This window comes from Typopeltis vanoorti, chromosome 10 (genome assembly GCF_054136105.1).
Source record: "Typopeltis vanoorti isolate ZY-2024b chromosome 10, IOZ_Tvanoo_1.0, whole genome shotgun sequence".
Classification (NCBI taxonomy): domain Eukaryota; kingdom Metazoa; phylum Arthropoda; class Arachnida; order Uropygi; family Thelyphonidae; genus Typopeltis; species Typopeltis vanoorti.
Window position 1 is genome coordinate 36,331,929 of NC_143558.1, and position 16,004 is coordinate 36,347,932.

Consider the following 16,004-nt stretch of genomic DNA (forward strand, 5'->3'; position numbering starts at 1 on the left):
ATTATAATAATCTACCATTTATCCAGCCTTCTAGACAGTGACTCTTCAATTAACGACCACAATCCTTTAACAACCCTTCAGTTGGTGCTATACGAACTTCTGGTACATCACCATATAAATGTATTCCAATTATCTGACCATTCAATTATCAGAATGGCATTTTTTCTAGTGTGGTCAGATAAACAGTAGATTACTGTAGAATCATGACTGGTATATTCCAGATATTACCTATTCATAGTCTTTTGGAAGTGTATGAACAACCCTGATGTTTCTACAATAACTATCTTTGCTTTGTCTTTTGTTACATAGCATACTACAGACTGCCAAGCATCTCTTTATAGTGCACATAAAATAATATAGTTTGTAAAAGAATCTTAAAATGATGTCTATATCACTGTGATTAATATTCCATGGTGTCTCTAAACACACGTTCCTAGTTTACTTAGAGTACTTAGTTTAAAAAGTATGAAAAAGTTTTTTCTGTAAACATACTTGAAAATAATATTCATATTCCAAACCTCACAGAATCATTCGATTTCGCTGAAGATACTAAATGAAAAATTGTGTCTAAATTATGACTGAATGAATTGTATTTTAATCAATTATTACAATAAGATCTTTTCATAATTTAGATAAAGGCAATGAAATTCTAATCAAGGATTAAGCTTTTTCTTATTTGTTTCCCAAAAATTAGAAATTTATCAATCATGTTATGACTAGAATTATAATTTGTCAAGTATATCTTATAACTCCCCACCCCCACACCTTCTCATTTAATTCTTTTCAGTTAAATAGTGTTTATATTTGTAATTTGCTATTAACTGCTATGTGTGCTTCTGCCACTCCATTGTGGGTTTGAATTTCAGTAGAGGAATTTTATTACTTGCCATTACATGAAAGGCTTGAAAAAGTTTGATATTTGGTCTAAGGTGTGGGCAATGGATTAGATAGTCTACAAATATGGATTTCAGATTAACTAATCCTTAGTGTGCCTGTTGTGCTGGCAAAAAAAAAAAAAAAAAAAAAAAAATCCATTGCTAAGATAATTTTCACTACCCCCCCTCCACTTTTCACAAGCCTTATAATTAGCAAAGTTGCACTAATTGTTGTAAACAGTCTAAAATATACGAATAAAGTGTCTATTAAAAATGTTATTTCTTTTACTCTGTCATTTTTAATTTTATAAGATTGTGTTTATTGTTATTTTTTTTACTTAATTTTTTATAGATATATGATCTACTTTTGAGGCTGTTGAAACGTGCCAAACTTTACGTGGGTAAGTTGGTTACAGCTTATTTGCATAATGTGATTATCTTCTTAGCCAGCCAAAAGCTTTTTTAACCTAGATTAGAGTTACCCCTTCCCGAACAAGGAGCTCAAATGTTAGAAGTATTTTGCATTTACATGCTGACTACCATCAGCAGTTCAAAAAACTGTCCAAGTTTTTACAGTGAAACATTTTACATGTATTTTTTGAAGTTATTTTTCAGAATAACATTAAATGATCTTCCCATCATCCCTTTCATTTTAGACTAAATTGCTTGTCATGGCTAAGTAATATGACATTTTAGAAACCTGATACTGTTTATGTTAAGATGGTTAATCCTATCTGCACCATGTAATATGACTGTAAATGCATGTGTTCTTCTAGCCAGTTTGCTTGTTTTGTAGAATGAAAAAACATACTACCTCCATATGAGATGAGCTAACTCATCTTTGGTTGAAAAGCCCTAATAGAGGTTCCTTGCATCTTAGACCGGATTTGCACCCTGTCTTTCCATCCATCCATCTCGGAACTCTCGTATCAGAGGTTTCCAGTCTTTGATCAAGTGTTTTATTTCTAACCCAGTTCTTAGATCCATAAATTAAAATTAATTTCAGCACTGCCTTGCATACAGCTAATTTAGTGTTTTGACAAGTTTCTTTCTTATTCCATATAAATTTATTCAGCTGACTTCCTACCATACCAGCTTTACTAATTCTATTGTCTATATTTCCATATTTTATTTCATTATTTTCTTTAATCTTCACTAAAAATTGTACCTAAGTAGTTGAAATGGTTTAGTTTTTCTATAGATTCACTATTCAGGATACAGTTGAAGTTTTCAATGTTTCTGGCTATTTTCATTGTCTTTGTCTTTTTATTGCTGATTTTTGTATCAAATTTATTACAACAGTTATTCAATTTAGTCAGGGAATCTTGCACTTGTACTGGGTTTATTAAGAAGTATAACCTCATCTGCATAAAGTAAAGAGCTAAGATTCATCACCAATTTTGATATCAGATTTAATACCAATTTCCTTCATAATGTGATCCATATAGATAATGAATAATAGTGGAGATAATGCGCACCCTTTTCATATGCCTGAATTAATATCAAACCATCTTTCTGAGGCTTAAATAGAGACTATGTATTGCTTGATATAATGGCCCATTTACTCCATAAAACTGTAGCATTTTGAAGAGCTTTCCTCTTGTCACCTTGTCATATACCTAAATACAAATCTTTGTTATTTTCCTAAGATTTCTCAACTATTTGTCTTAAAGTAAAAATCTGATCCAAACAACCTCTATTTGGCATCAATCCAGCTTGTTCTTCACCAAGCTTCCCTTCCACAAATTTGAAAAAAGTATAAAACTTTTTTCAGGTATAGTATACTTGAAGAAAGTATACTTGCATAAATCTTACCAGCTCAGTAGGGAAAAACCTCTGTAATTCTTGCACTTAGTTTCATTTCCCTTTTTATAGATGGGACTATAAGAGATCTGCTACAATCATCTGGAATTCGACCCTCTGACCAGGCCTTCTGAAGTATGTAATGCAGCCACTGTAAAACTTATACCTCCATATTTGAGCATTTCTGGTAGCACTCACTGTATATAATTACTATGTAATTATACAAAATGTATAATTACAGCTCATCACAATTCTGTTTGTGTTTTCTTTTGTTTATTGCTTATAATGATTTGTATAAATCATTTATATCATCTCATCTTCCCTTTACCCTCTTTTACATTGAGGGGTTGAGGGTTTATTAATCATCGGACCTCAAACCATTCACAGGATAAGGTGGTCATCCCTATGCCCCGGTGTATCCTATATCCTGTAGTGTTGAGTTTTCAAGGTCGGTTTGCCTGTTTTGCAGGATGAAAAACCTCGGATAAACTGGGGGGAAAACCCTACGCTCCATGCCCAAGACCGGCTAACTTGGCTATGGCTGAGGAAGAACCCTTAGCTCCTCGTGTCACCGACAGGAATCAAACCTAGGACACTCCTTCCCTATGCATATGGTTGTAAAGCGCACAGCCACTAGGCTAACCACGTGGACTATAAATCATTTATATAAATATAAAATAAATAATTTATATAAATTATTCATAAATAATAATTCAATAGGAAACAATAAAATTCACAAAAACATCAAGAAAGTAGGTAGTTCTGGCTCACTGTGAAAAGTGAGCCAGACTCGCTTTTCACAGTGCACTCAGTTGCATGATCTGGTCTTTGACTTGTCTTTGCAAAATAATTGTATTTTTTAATAATAGTATTTTTTTTTAAAAAAAAAAAGCCTTTTCATTATGTAAAATGGTCACATATTTAATATAGTAAACTAATTTGTGCTGTGAACTGTGAAAATTAACTTAGGATTGATTCAGTTTCTCCTTTACTTAATGGTTAAAGATGTTGGAAAAATAAGTTGCATAGATGTAATATAGTAATTTATTAAATCATGCCAATTTTTTTAATTTTTGCTGGTTTATTTTGTTAATAATATTATTTTGTGAGTAAAGTACAATTAATTGTTTTATTTTACTTATTTATTATTATTATTTTAAACAAATTTCTTTAGTAAATAGTCAAAAGACAAACTGTCACCTCTATAATTAGCTGGCATTTACCAGATACCATTGCGAATGTAATCTCACCTACTTTGAGCAAACAGGCCATTCTATGGAAAAAAATAATTAATGACCATCAATATTATATCGAATACATGATACCTACCTCAAACGTCTGGTCTGGCACAGCATAGTATTGATATTAAACACAGTATCCAATGGGATGAAGCTCGTCTTCTCCATAGCAGGTTTAAATATGAACACCTTTTAAAATAAGTTGCGAAGCCAATAGAATGAGACAATAAGAACGATTGTCTCTCTCTCTCAAAAGTTTGGAAGATTCTTATTTATGTAACCATAAAAAATAGTTTTTAATGATATTATTTATTAATATTAATTTCTAGCATGCAGCAGCAGTGTTTAATTGGTAATCTTTTAATCTTATGTAACCATTAAAAATAGTTTTTAATAATATTTTTAATAATATTAATTTCTAGCATGTGGCAGCAGTTTTTAATTGGTAAACTACCGCCTGCTGTTTGTACTTTGTATTCCTGTTCCTTTGATTTGCTTGTTTCTACACACTGATGATGTAGTTATTTTCAGTACAAAATATCTGCACTTTCATTTCATTAAAGTTAATTACCATTGTTATTGTGTAATTTATTGTTTAGAATTAAAGGCTTAAATTCTCCTCAATAACTTTTTATTTTGGCATGTGATCACTGACTGATTCTGTGATTTTACATCTTCAGTTGTCGTTGGTATTATGAAGATGTTATTTGATATATGCACATCTCTAAGGAACCATTTAACATTTACTTAGTTATATATATATATATATATATTATTATTAAAAAGTTTTAATGACTGATACCGAGAGATAAAGAGATGACATGGTTGATTTGAAAAGATACTACTAGTTTACTAGTTTCGTTTAATTGATCAACATCTTCAGGTATCACAATCAAAGAAATATATAAAAAAATTACAGAGACTTAAAATTGTATTAACAGAACAAGTACAAAATACAGTAGTGCATTTGAAAAACAGAATGCAAGCTTCAGTTCCAAATAAACTTAGACTACGCGCTGTCACGAATGCACCAATACTGAACAGAGGCAACGTGTGTGTCAGAGAGATTAAAGCTTAGGCTGTTATTAACATGGGAAGAAGCTAAAGAAATTTTTCTAGACTTGACAATCTTTCTCTCAATCTCATCATAGCACAGATGGATGTTGTAAGTTTGCATCCAGTTCACAATGTGTTGGCGGCCTTTGTCTCAGTTAACTGAAAAGAGAGCGATGGGTCTAGTCCTGTTGTAGGAGATATCTCTATGGTGTTCTTCTAAATGTAGGAGGATGGATTTAGCAGTCTGGCCATAGTATGGCTTTCCACAATCACATAAAATCTTGTACACTCCTGGAAACTGAGTTGGAAGATGTTTCTCTTTAGGTTTACTAAGTATTGATCGAAGTTTTGGGAGTGTAGTAAAGCAAGTTCAGAAGTTAAACTTGAGAATTTTTGCCAGTTTTGGTGAAAGAGAGCTGATATAAGACAAAGAGATGAAGGCTCTGGGGGAGGAGGGATCTTTAGAAGTAGTTAAGTGACTGTGGGAAAGAAATTTGTCAATCTTATTAGGAGAGAAACCATTATTAATAAAAGTCTTTTTAAGAAAAAGGAGTTCATTTTCAATTTCTGTTTCTTCTGTAAGTAAAGATTTGGCTCGGTGTGCTAAGGTGGAAATAATATCAAATTTTTGTGGGGGTAGTGATGGTAGTCACAATCAATAGCTGAAGGTATGAAGGTATCCGTCAGTATGAGTAGGTTTTCTAAAAATTGAGATTTTAATACTTTCAGCACATCTGGTAAGCTTCAGGTCATGGGCAGCCCACTCGCTCCGATTCTCGCAGATATATTTCTCAATGATTTTGAAGAAAAAACTATTAACTCCTTTCCCCTTAAACCAAAATTTTAGTATTGTTATATTGATGATATTTTCCTCATCTGGGAAGATGGTGTCAACAACCTCAATTTAATTTTAGACCAACTAAACAAGTGTCATGAAAAAATCTCTTTTACCTTCGAACTAGAATCCGAAGACTGCCTTCCCTTTCTGACCTGAAGCTTACCAGATGTGCTGAGAGTATTAAAATCTCAATTTTTAGAAAACCTACTCATACTGACAGATACCTTCATGCTTCCTCCCATCACTACCCTCCCACAAAAATTTGGTATTATTTCCACCTTAAGACACCAAGCCAAATCTTTACTTACAGAAGAAACAGAAATTGAAAATGAACTCCTTTTTATTAAAAAGACTTTTATTAATAATGGTTTCTTTCCTAATGAGATTGACAAATTTCTTTCCTCCAGTCACTCAACTACTTCTGAAGATCCCTTCTCCCCCAAAGCCTTCATCTCTTTGCCTTACATCAGCTCTCTTTCACCAAAACTGGCAAAAATTCTCAAAAAGTTTAACTTCAGAACCATAATGTAAAGAGAAACATCTTCCAACTCAGTTTCCAGGAGTGTACAAGATTTTATGTGATTGTGGAAAGCCATACTATGGCCAGACTGCTAAATCCATCCTTCTACATTTAGAAGAACACCATAGAGATATCTCCTACAACAGGACTAGAGCCATCGCTCTCTTTTCAGTTAACTGAGACAAAGGCCGCCAACACATTGTGAACTGGACGCAAACTTACAACATCCATCTGTGCTATGATGAGATTGAGAGAAAGATTGTCAAGTCTAGAGAAATTTCTTTAGCTTCTTCCCATATTAATAACAGCCTAAGCTTTAATCTCTCTGACACACACGTTGCCTCTGTTCAGTATTGGTGCATTCGTGACAGCACGTAGTCTAAGTTTATTTGGAACTGAAGCTTGCATTCTGTTTTTTAAACGCACTACTGTCTTTTGTACTTGTTCTGTTAATACAATTTTAAGTCTGTAATTTTTTAATATATTTCTTTGACTGTGATACCTGAAGATGTTGATCAATTCAACGAAACTAGTACACTAGTAGTATCTTTTCAAATAAGCCATGTCATCTCTTTATCTCTCGGTATCAGCCATTAAAACTTTTTAATAATATTTCCCACCAAGTAAAATGAATTATAATAATATCTATTTTCCTGATGACGAGAAATTAAATTCACTGGTCAAAGAATATCAGAAGAATCTAAGGCGATTGGATTATACAACAACAGACTTGTGTGTCTCAAAAGATGTACGTGCAATTCTATCATTCCACGCTTCCTTAATTTTAAAGAAGTGATAAAAACCGCTAGAGCTGAAAGGATTTATCGCAGAGCAAAACTGGATCTTTTATTGGAACGTATTTGTGATACCAAGTGTTGTCTTTCCGCTTATTTCTCTAAGAAGACCTATCATGAAACACGTTTATCTCAGTTTCTAGACAGTTCATCTTGGAACTATTTAAAAGAAATTAGTACTCTTAAAGCATCTAAAATCTAGAATTTAAATGAAATCAACCTCATTAAATTTGATTCTCTTAAATATATACAGGATAGCAAAACTTCTCATTTTGACTCTATCTATTTAAAAAAAGTTGTTATCAATAAGTCTTCCCATCAACTGTCTTTGGCAGAAGAAAGCATACTTGCTAAAGGTCTCAACTTTGTCACTGCCCCTACCTCCATTCCTGAAGAACATCTCTTAACGAAGATAGAAAAGGCAGCATCTTTATTACCAAACAAAGAAGCCAACCTCCTCCGTATGGAAGCCATTTTCATGATAAATAAAGCTTGCCCTCCACCAGACAACATTTCTTACTCTGAAAGAGCAGCTATTAAGTTCTTAAAAAATAATAATAGCATCCTTATTCTACTGGCTGACAAAGGGAATGCAACTGTCATCTTAAACAAGTATGATTTCCATAATAAAATTTTGGAACTTGTAAACAGTGATAAATGACTTTTAAACTCAGAGATTAATAGTGATCCTACGATTGAATTACACAATAGAATATTGATTTATTAAAAACCACCTTGGAGTTACAAAGAAATATTCGTCTTTCTCTTAGGTCACTTCATCCCTTGATCCCTCGATTGTATGGTCTCCCCAAGATACAAGATACACAAAACAAACTGCCCACTCAGACCAATAGTTGAGGGCATTCACTCTCCTACAACCTTCCCAAATATCTCTCGAGTTTTTTAAGAAATCTTTCCGGAATTTCCTCTTCTTATATTAAAAACTCTGCAAGTTTTGTTTCAAAAATCAAGGACATCAAACTTAAAAAAACAGATTAAATGGACACTTTCGATATTGTTTCTCTCTTTACAAATGTGCCTGCTCAAGAAGTCTTCGATCTTCTCAAGAACCAATTATCAAAAAACTTTTTACTTTACTCTCCCATTGCATGAAATCTTGATACTTCAAATATGACGATAAGATCTACTTACAAAACTCAGGTCTGGCCATGGGCAGCCCACTCTCTCCGATTCTCGCAAATATATTTCTCAAAGATTTTGAAGAAAAAGCTATTAACTCCTTCCCCCTTAAACCAAAATTTTGGTATCGTTATATTGATGATATTTTGCTCATCTTGGAAGATAGTGTCAACAACCTCAATTTATTTTTCGACCACCTAAACAAGTGTCATGAAAAAATCTCTTTTACTTTCAAACTAGAATCCGAAGTCTGCCTCCCCTTTCTAGACCTGAAGCTTACCAGATGTGCTGAGAGTATTAAAATCTCAATTTTTAGAAAACCTACTCATACTGACAGATACCTTCATGCTTCCTCCCATCACTACCCCCCACAAAAATTTGGTATTATTTCCACCTTAAGACACCAAGCCAAATCTTTACTTACAGAAGAAACAGAAATTGAAAATGAACTCCTTTTTCTTAAAAAGACTTTTATTAATAATGGTTTCTCTCCTAATAAGATTGACAAATTTCTTTCCCACGGTCACTTAACTACTTCTGAAGATCCCTTCTCCCCCAAAGCCTTCATCTCTTTACCTTACATCAGCTCTCTTTCACCAAAACTGCAAAATTTCTCAAGAAGTTTAACTTCAGAAATTGCTTTACTACGCTCAAACTTCGATCAATACTTAGTAAACTTAAAGAAAAACATCTTCCAACTCAGTTTCCAGGAGTGTACAAGATTTTATGTGATTGTGGAAAGCCATACTATGGCCAGACTGCTAAATCCATCCTTCTACATTTAGAAGAACACCATAGAGATATCTACAACAGGACTAGAGCCATCGCTCTCTTTTCAGTTAACTGAGACAAAGGCCGCCAACACATTGTGAACTGGATGCAAACTTACAACATCCATCTGTGCTATGATGAGATTGAGAGAAAGATTGTCAAGTCTAGAGAAATTTCTTTAGCTTCTTCCCATATTAATAACAGCATAAGCTTTAATCTCTCTGATGCACACATTGCCTCTGTTCAGTATTGGCACACTCGTGACAGCAACGTAGTCTGCGTTTATTTGGAACTAAAGCTCGCATTCTGTTTTTCAAATGCACTACTGTCTTGTTCTGTTAATACAATTTTAAGTCTCTGTAATTTTTTTATATATTTCTTTGATTGTGATACCTGAAGATGTTGATCAATTCAGCAAAACTAGTAGTATCTTTTCAAATAAACCATGTCATCTCTTTATATCTTGGTGTCAGTCATTAAAACTTTTTAATAATATTTCGCACTGAGTAAAATGAATTATAATAATATATATATATATATATATATATATTCCTAGAATGAGTGTGAAAAAAAAATGAGAAAGGGGATTTTTTTTTTGTTAACAGAGAAGCAGTTATGAGTTAAAAAATAGTTGTTAGCATTGCATAGTTAATTAGCTACACTCATGTTGAAGTGACAGGATTTCCTCCACAAAATTCCAGTTTTTTTTTTCTTTCTTTCCCATAAAAATAAAAAAGCAGCTGGGAAACATAAGAGACATAATTATATGGCTTGGTTGCTCTTGGCCTCAGTTGTAATTTTAACTAAGCCAAGGTTACAAGTAAGTCTCAGTCACTGACTAGTGATCATAAATTACATGGAAGATTTTTTGAGTAATAAATTTTTATTTAGTATAAGAAATTCTTAAAACAAGAAGATAGCTGAACTCGTGTTGATGTTTAGTGTAGAATACACATGTCTGGAGATAATAATTTCTCACTAAATTTATTTAGCTAATAGATTATTAAGACAGTATTCCACCTTGGTCACAAGGCATCTTTGTGTGCACAAAGAAAGAGAACTAAGAACATGCACACTATACAGGCACACCAACAAGAAGGTGAACACAGATGGAGTATGAAAGGCAGGATCCTACAGTTCTGACTGGCACTTGGCAAATCAGTCACCAAGGAATCTTTGTGTGCACAAAGAAAGACAACTAAAGACATGCACACTATACTGGCACACTAACAAGAAGGTGAACAGAGATGGAGTATGAAAGGCAGGATCCTACAGTCCTGACTGGCACTCTCTACCCATGGAGAATGGTGGATCTTGTTGAAAGTCTAAGGGTAATGTAAAAGTAATGATTTGCCAAATGGTTTCCCAAATTTTAGACAAAGTGAGGCAACTGAATTTGTTTAGATTTGGCAAATGTTGAAATACTGTAGTGGATTCTTGAAATAATGAGAAGTACGATATATATACCTCCTTCAAGCCATACCAAAAACTAGCTTCCCTAATCCATTCACATGATCCTCTCAGTCATCTTGACTATCCTGGAGTCTAAAAAATCCCCTGTTCTGGCAACTTTCATATTTTGAACAAACTTGAGGAACTGCCAATATCTGTCTGGAGGGACACTGAAAATATGTCCAAGACAGAATACAAGAAAATGTGATTGCCACTGGTGAGGTTGATGTTGCATGCAGTATGATAGCATAAATAAAACTGTGAAAAAGAGGAGAATGATCAGATGGTAATGGGAAAGATAGCATTCTTACTTGGAGTTCTTCACAGAACCAACCATGAGATTGAATGGCTGGAGAAATGCCTGGTAGATGGTATAAAACAAAAGCAAAAGCAGATGGAGATGCAAGGGTGGAAAAAGCATAGTGTGAAAGGATAAAAATAAGGATTGAATTTGGTATGGTGATTCATTGATGATAATAAGAGTGCTTGAGGAGAGTATAATAAAATCACATTCTTTTGAAGAGTGGGGGCTTAAGGTATTGGAGAAATTGGTGAAAGACAGAATTTAGGACTGTGTAGACAGAAATGTGATACTTTATAAGGGGCAACATGATTTTGTGAAGGCAGGTTTTACATTAGCAATTTGCTTACTTTTTATAAGAAAGTGACAATGGAGTTGGATAAAGAAAACTGGCTACTCAGCAATACTGCTGGACTTTAAAAGACATTTGTCAGTGGGCTTCAAAATAAATTGGAGCAAGTGGTGATGGATGTGAAGTTGGTGATTTGGATTAGAAGGTGACTGATGGACAGATATCAAAGTGTAGTGTATGGAGGAGTTGAGTCTGGAGGGAAGGCAGGTGACTGCTAGCATACTGCAGGGTTCAGTACTTGGTGTCCTTTGTTGTTTAATTTGTGCATCAGTTTGGTGGGAAATATTCAGTTAGCTGATAAGCAAACAACAATAGTCCATGTGATGCAGAGATCCTGCAGAATGACTTAAATAGACTGGTAGTATGGACAAAGGTAAGTGGTTGCCAATTTAATGTGGACAAGTGTAAGGTGATGGACTTTGGGAAGAAGAGATCACAAGAGATGGATGGAATTGAACTGAAGAAAACTGATGATGCCAAGGACTAAGGGGAGTGATTGTGGGCAGAGGGTTGAAATTTAGAAAGTATGTTGCACAGGTAGCCAAAACATCACATCATATCATATCATATCATATTACATGGCTATTAAAGAACACACTGGCAAGTAGGGATAGGGAACAATAACCTTTATTTCTCCTTTAATAAGGCTACGTCTGGACTACTGTGAGCAGATCTGGTCACCTGGATTCCGTGAAGTTGAAGAAGCAGTGGAGAAGATCCAGAGGCGAGTGACAAAGATTATGGTGCTGCTTAGGACCATAGGATCCTTAGTTGTATTTCTTTAAGCCTATAATGAATATATCAAAAGTCAGTGGGCTTGAAAAAACTAGCTGTTAGGCAAAAAAGTGGAAACATGATAGAAGCATATAAGTTATTAAAAAATTACATAGGATTGATATTGAAGACTTTTTTCAATACATGGCAGAAAGGGAAAAAATTAGCTATCACCTCTTTAAATTATATGAGTGTGGTTAGTAAGGCTGTTATGGCTAGATTTTTTGTCTTGAAGGTAGTAAATGGGCAGAATGGATTGTGTGAATGATGGCTGGTAATTATACTAACTCCATGGAGATACCCATATAAATAATAATAATAATAATAATTACTTGCATTTTAGCCACAGACCATGCCATGAATACAAATCATCAGATCCAATGTAATAAAACTTCCTTTCATACAACTGCAGATTAAAATTGGAGAGTTGATTTCTAGAATCATCCTTTGCCTTAGAGCCTGTGTAGCTCAGTGGATGTGGCATTTGCACACCACGGCGCTTAGCCGCACGAAGGAAGACTTGGTTTCGATTCTAGTCGGCGACTAGAGGAAATTTTTCTAAGCCTTTTTTCGACTGGTTCCCGAGTTAGTCGATCTCTGGCACGGGCAAGCGGGTTTTTCCTCCCGGAAACTCGGGTTTTTCGTCCCGGAAACTCAAGAAAATCGACCGTAGAACCGACATTATTTCAGACATTAAATATATTGTGTTAGGGTTAGGGACCACGAGATGGCGGCACATTTGAGCCGTCTCTCTTCACTGTGTACCGCTTAATTAGTGATAGCCTTGGGCCATCTATCTCTGATTGGTACCAGTGGAGATTGAACTGCCCACTCAGTCTCCAAAAGTTAGATAGGGCTAAATGGCCTCGCCTACTCCCGTATACGGGAATAAAAAGGCGTTAGCTGATTTTTTTTTTTTTTTTTCCTTTGCCTTACAACATTTTGCAAATGTGAACAAATTCAGCTGTTTCACTTTTCCTAAAGTCTAGAACCATTATCCTGAGACCTTCAGCAAGAGTGACTGCACCCCTAAAGGGTGCTGCTTAGGACCATAGGATCCTGTCTTTCATACTGATTCTGTGTTTACCTTCTTCTTAGTGTGCCTGTGTGCATGTGCTTGTTATATTTCTTAAAGCTCATGATGATGCTTTAGTGACCAAGGTAAAATATTGGCTTAATAATTTATTAGCTGAATAGTAATTATTATCTCTAATTTTATGTTTTCTCCACTAAACACCAACATGAGTGATAATCAGTGTCCAAGCAACAATCCGTCCCAGATTAACGATCTTACATGAAAGTGGTTTAGCATGTAAAGCTTACCGTTTCAGCAAGCATGAAACCCAGATTAGTGAGAACGTTGAAGACTTGTTTCAACTTCGGTTTTTTTACAGGGGACAAATTGACCACATCTGAAATGTTGGCCAACCTAAAGGTGCTGTCCAAATGCCACAGAACAAGCTGTTCAGCCCAGCTGAATATCAAACTTTAGATGATTCTTTCTAATGTCTCCAACTCAGAATGAATTTAGAAAAGCAAAGGCCTGTCACATTCAAAAATTCAATAATCTATCCTGAAAAAATACAAATCCTCAATTGTCTTCACAACAAATTGTAATTAAACTTTTTATCTGTTCAGTTCAAGAAAGAAGCTATCATTTCCCCCACCTTTGATCATAACTTCATCTTAGCTCTAACAAGTATCCAGTCTTCAAATCATTGTAAAAATAGAACACAGCATCTACAGCCTCACCTCCCATATCAGTGATAATATCTATCTAGAGGTGGCCAGCATTTTAATATCTACAAAGCCTCCAAAAAAGGAATCTATCTGATGTAGAACTTGCTGTACTTCAAAGGTTATGCCAAAATGATAATATCATCATCATCATCACTAAAGTGGATAAGAATAATGCTACAGTAATACCTGATTGATCTGAATATGATCTCAGAATGGCAGTCTTACTCATAGATAAATTTTTTTATCTATGAGTAAGACTCATAAATTTTTTTATCTGTGAGGGGGGGTAGGATCAGCATCAAGTAAGTGGTAGATGCTGATCCTACCCCCTACCCCCCCCCCCCCAAAAAAAATACTTAGAAATTATTAGACAAGTTATCCTGGCCTCCTAAAACCAACAGAAACATGCTACACCACTCAGGATTTACAGGATTTATGGATAAGCAGAAATACATAAACAACACACTGGATCACTTAGAATTCCTACTTATTGTATTGAGAAAAGATTCAGCATGCATTTGTGTGTATATACCTCAGTATGTAAGTTATGTGAATCTCACCCATAAAAGGCTGTAACCTATATCAGTACTTGGTGTATTCCAGTATTAATACTTTGTGACCTAACAGTGAGATAATCCAAAAATTCTGCTCTAGAGTCTACACATAGAACTTTCTTTTTTTTTTAACTTAAGGCCTCAAATAAGCAGCATGGTGGCTCACAGAGGTCAGTGAAATGGGCATTCAGAAACATCCATGCTCATGATGGAATTTGAATTCACATCCCCACTGATTGGAGAGGACAGATGCTATCCATTCTGCCAACTAGGCCACAGATATTATTTAAATAGATTTGTCGGTTAAAGCTACCTGTTTGAATAATTATTGTTAATTCACTTTTTAAACTTTGGTAGATCATTATATTCAGCATTCAGGGACTCAGGGGGAACTATATACACTCCATAGTTTCAACTCTAGAATTTTATACTGTGTACTTCATAAGGTGAATATCATTTGAGTAGAAGCTTATTTAACAAGCCACATTAACAAAATTCGGTCTCATCTATTTGATATCCATGCACTGTTGACTTCTTTCCCTTTCTGAGCTTATCTTAATTTCCTATTTTATAGATCTCGTATATCACTTCCTAAGCAAACCACCACCTGCTTATCTACCTTCCATGTCAGCACAATAAGGCCTTTCTCTCCCTCCACCAATTGAATTCTTTATGTTAGTGCTTCATGGTATAAACAACACCAAGAGATAAAAAAATTAATTTATCGACTTTATTAATATCACTAGTGTAGTGTTGTAGTGCTTGTCAAAGTTATAATTTGTATTCTGATGATGCTGAATAGAAAACCAGCAAAATTTTAGTAAGTTTTAAGAAATAAATTATTTATTATTTTTTTTTTTGTTGTTGTTTATACTGTGAGGCACTAATAATCAACAACACCTAAGCTTTTCTGTACATCCACCAATTGAAGCCAGAATGGCCAACTCATTTATGATCGTCTTGATATTTATCAATAGTAAAAACTTTTTAATTGTTCTGCTTCAACATTCAAACCAAGAGCACAGTTGAAAGGAGTCACAATAATGTTTTAACTTTTGTTTAAGTTGTCATTTTGTTTGATTTGGATTACTTATACTTATCTTACATCTGTTCACCTATTTTTTTTAGACCCAGCAGTACACGGTACCACTAAGCTGACATCGTATTTTGCTGTCATGACTTATTGTTTGATTAGCAGAACAGAGAAGTTAATGGTAAATAATTTTCATGAAAATTATAACTTTCATGTACACTTTTGCAAAACAACCCAGTTTCATTTGAAATGTATGAGTTATCCTAATACAAAAAATTCAGAATATTTATAGATTCCCATAAGCACGATATTTTAAGCTTTGATAAATATAGACTTTTTACAAGAGAATGCCAGTATTTTAAATGTAAATATCTTTCAAAGTAGACTGTTGATAGTTTTCTAAGTTTAATCTTTAAAGGTACCTGTGACATGATTATAAATAATAAATTACACAATAACAATAGTAATTAATTTCATTTCATTTCATTAAAGTTAATTATTGTGGTTATCGTGTAATTTATTATTTAGTTTTCTAAGTTGTTCTCCTTCTCATAAAGATTTATGCACATTCATACCAATCCCATAGATCAGTAGGTGCATAGAATAGGTAGGGTATGAATGTGCTTAACCATTTCAGTTATGCACAAAAAAGCTCAATGTGTTTTATGGTATGAATGTAAATTTTAAGTCATTGATTCATGTTCAATGAGAATTTCAGGAAATCCATTTAACTAATCTACTTGATGTGAAGTGGTTGTATAAT

The 16,004-nt window shown here is 34.2% G+C and overlaps 1 protein-coding gene across 1 annotated transcript in view; it reads left to right on the forward strand.

Moving 5' to 3' along the window:
- Nucleotides 1-16,004, forward strand: part of puf (ubiquitinyl hydrolase 1 puf) — a 1,013,305-nt gene that overhangs the window by 799,397 nt on the left and 197,904 nt on the right. Inside the window, exons 62-63 of the mRNA XM_090399560.1 lie at nt 1,228-1,276; nt 15,337-15,422. Coding sequence (XP_090255686.1) covers nt 1,228-1,276; nt 15,337-15,422 — 135 coding nt within the window. The remainder of the gene's footprint in view (nt 1-1,227; nt 1,277-15,336; nt 15,423-16,004) is intronic.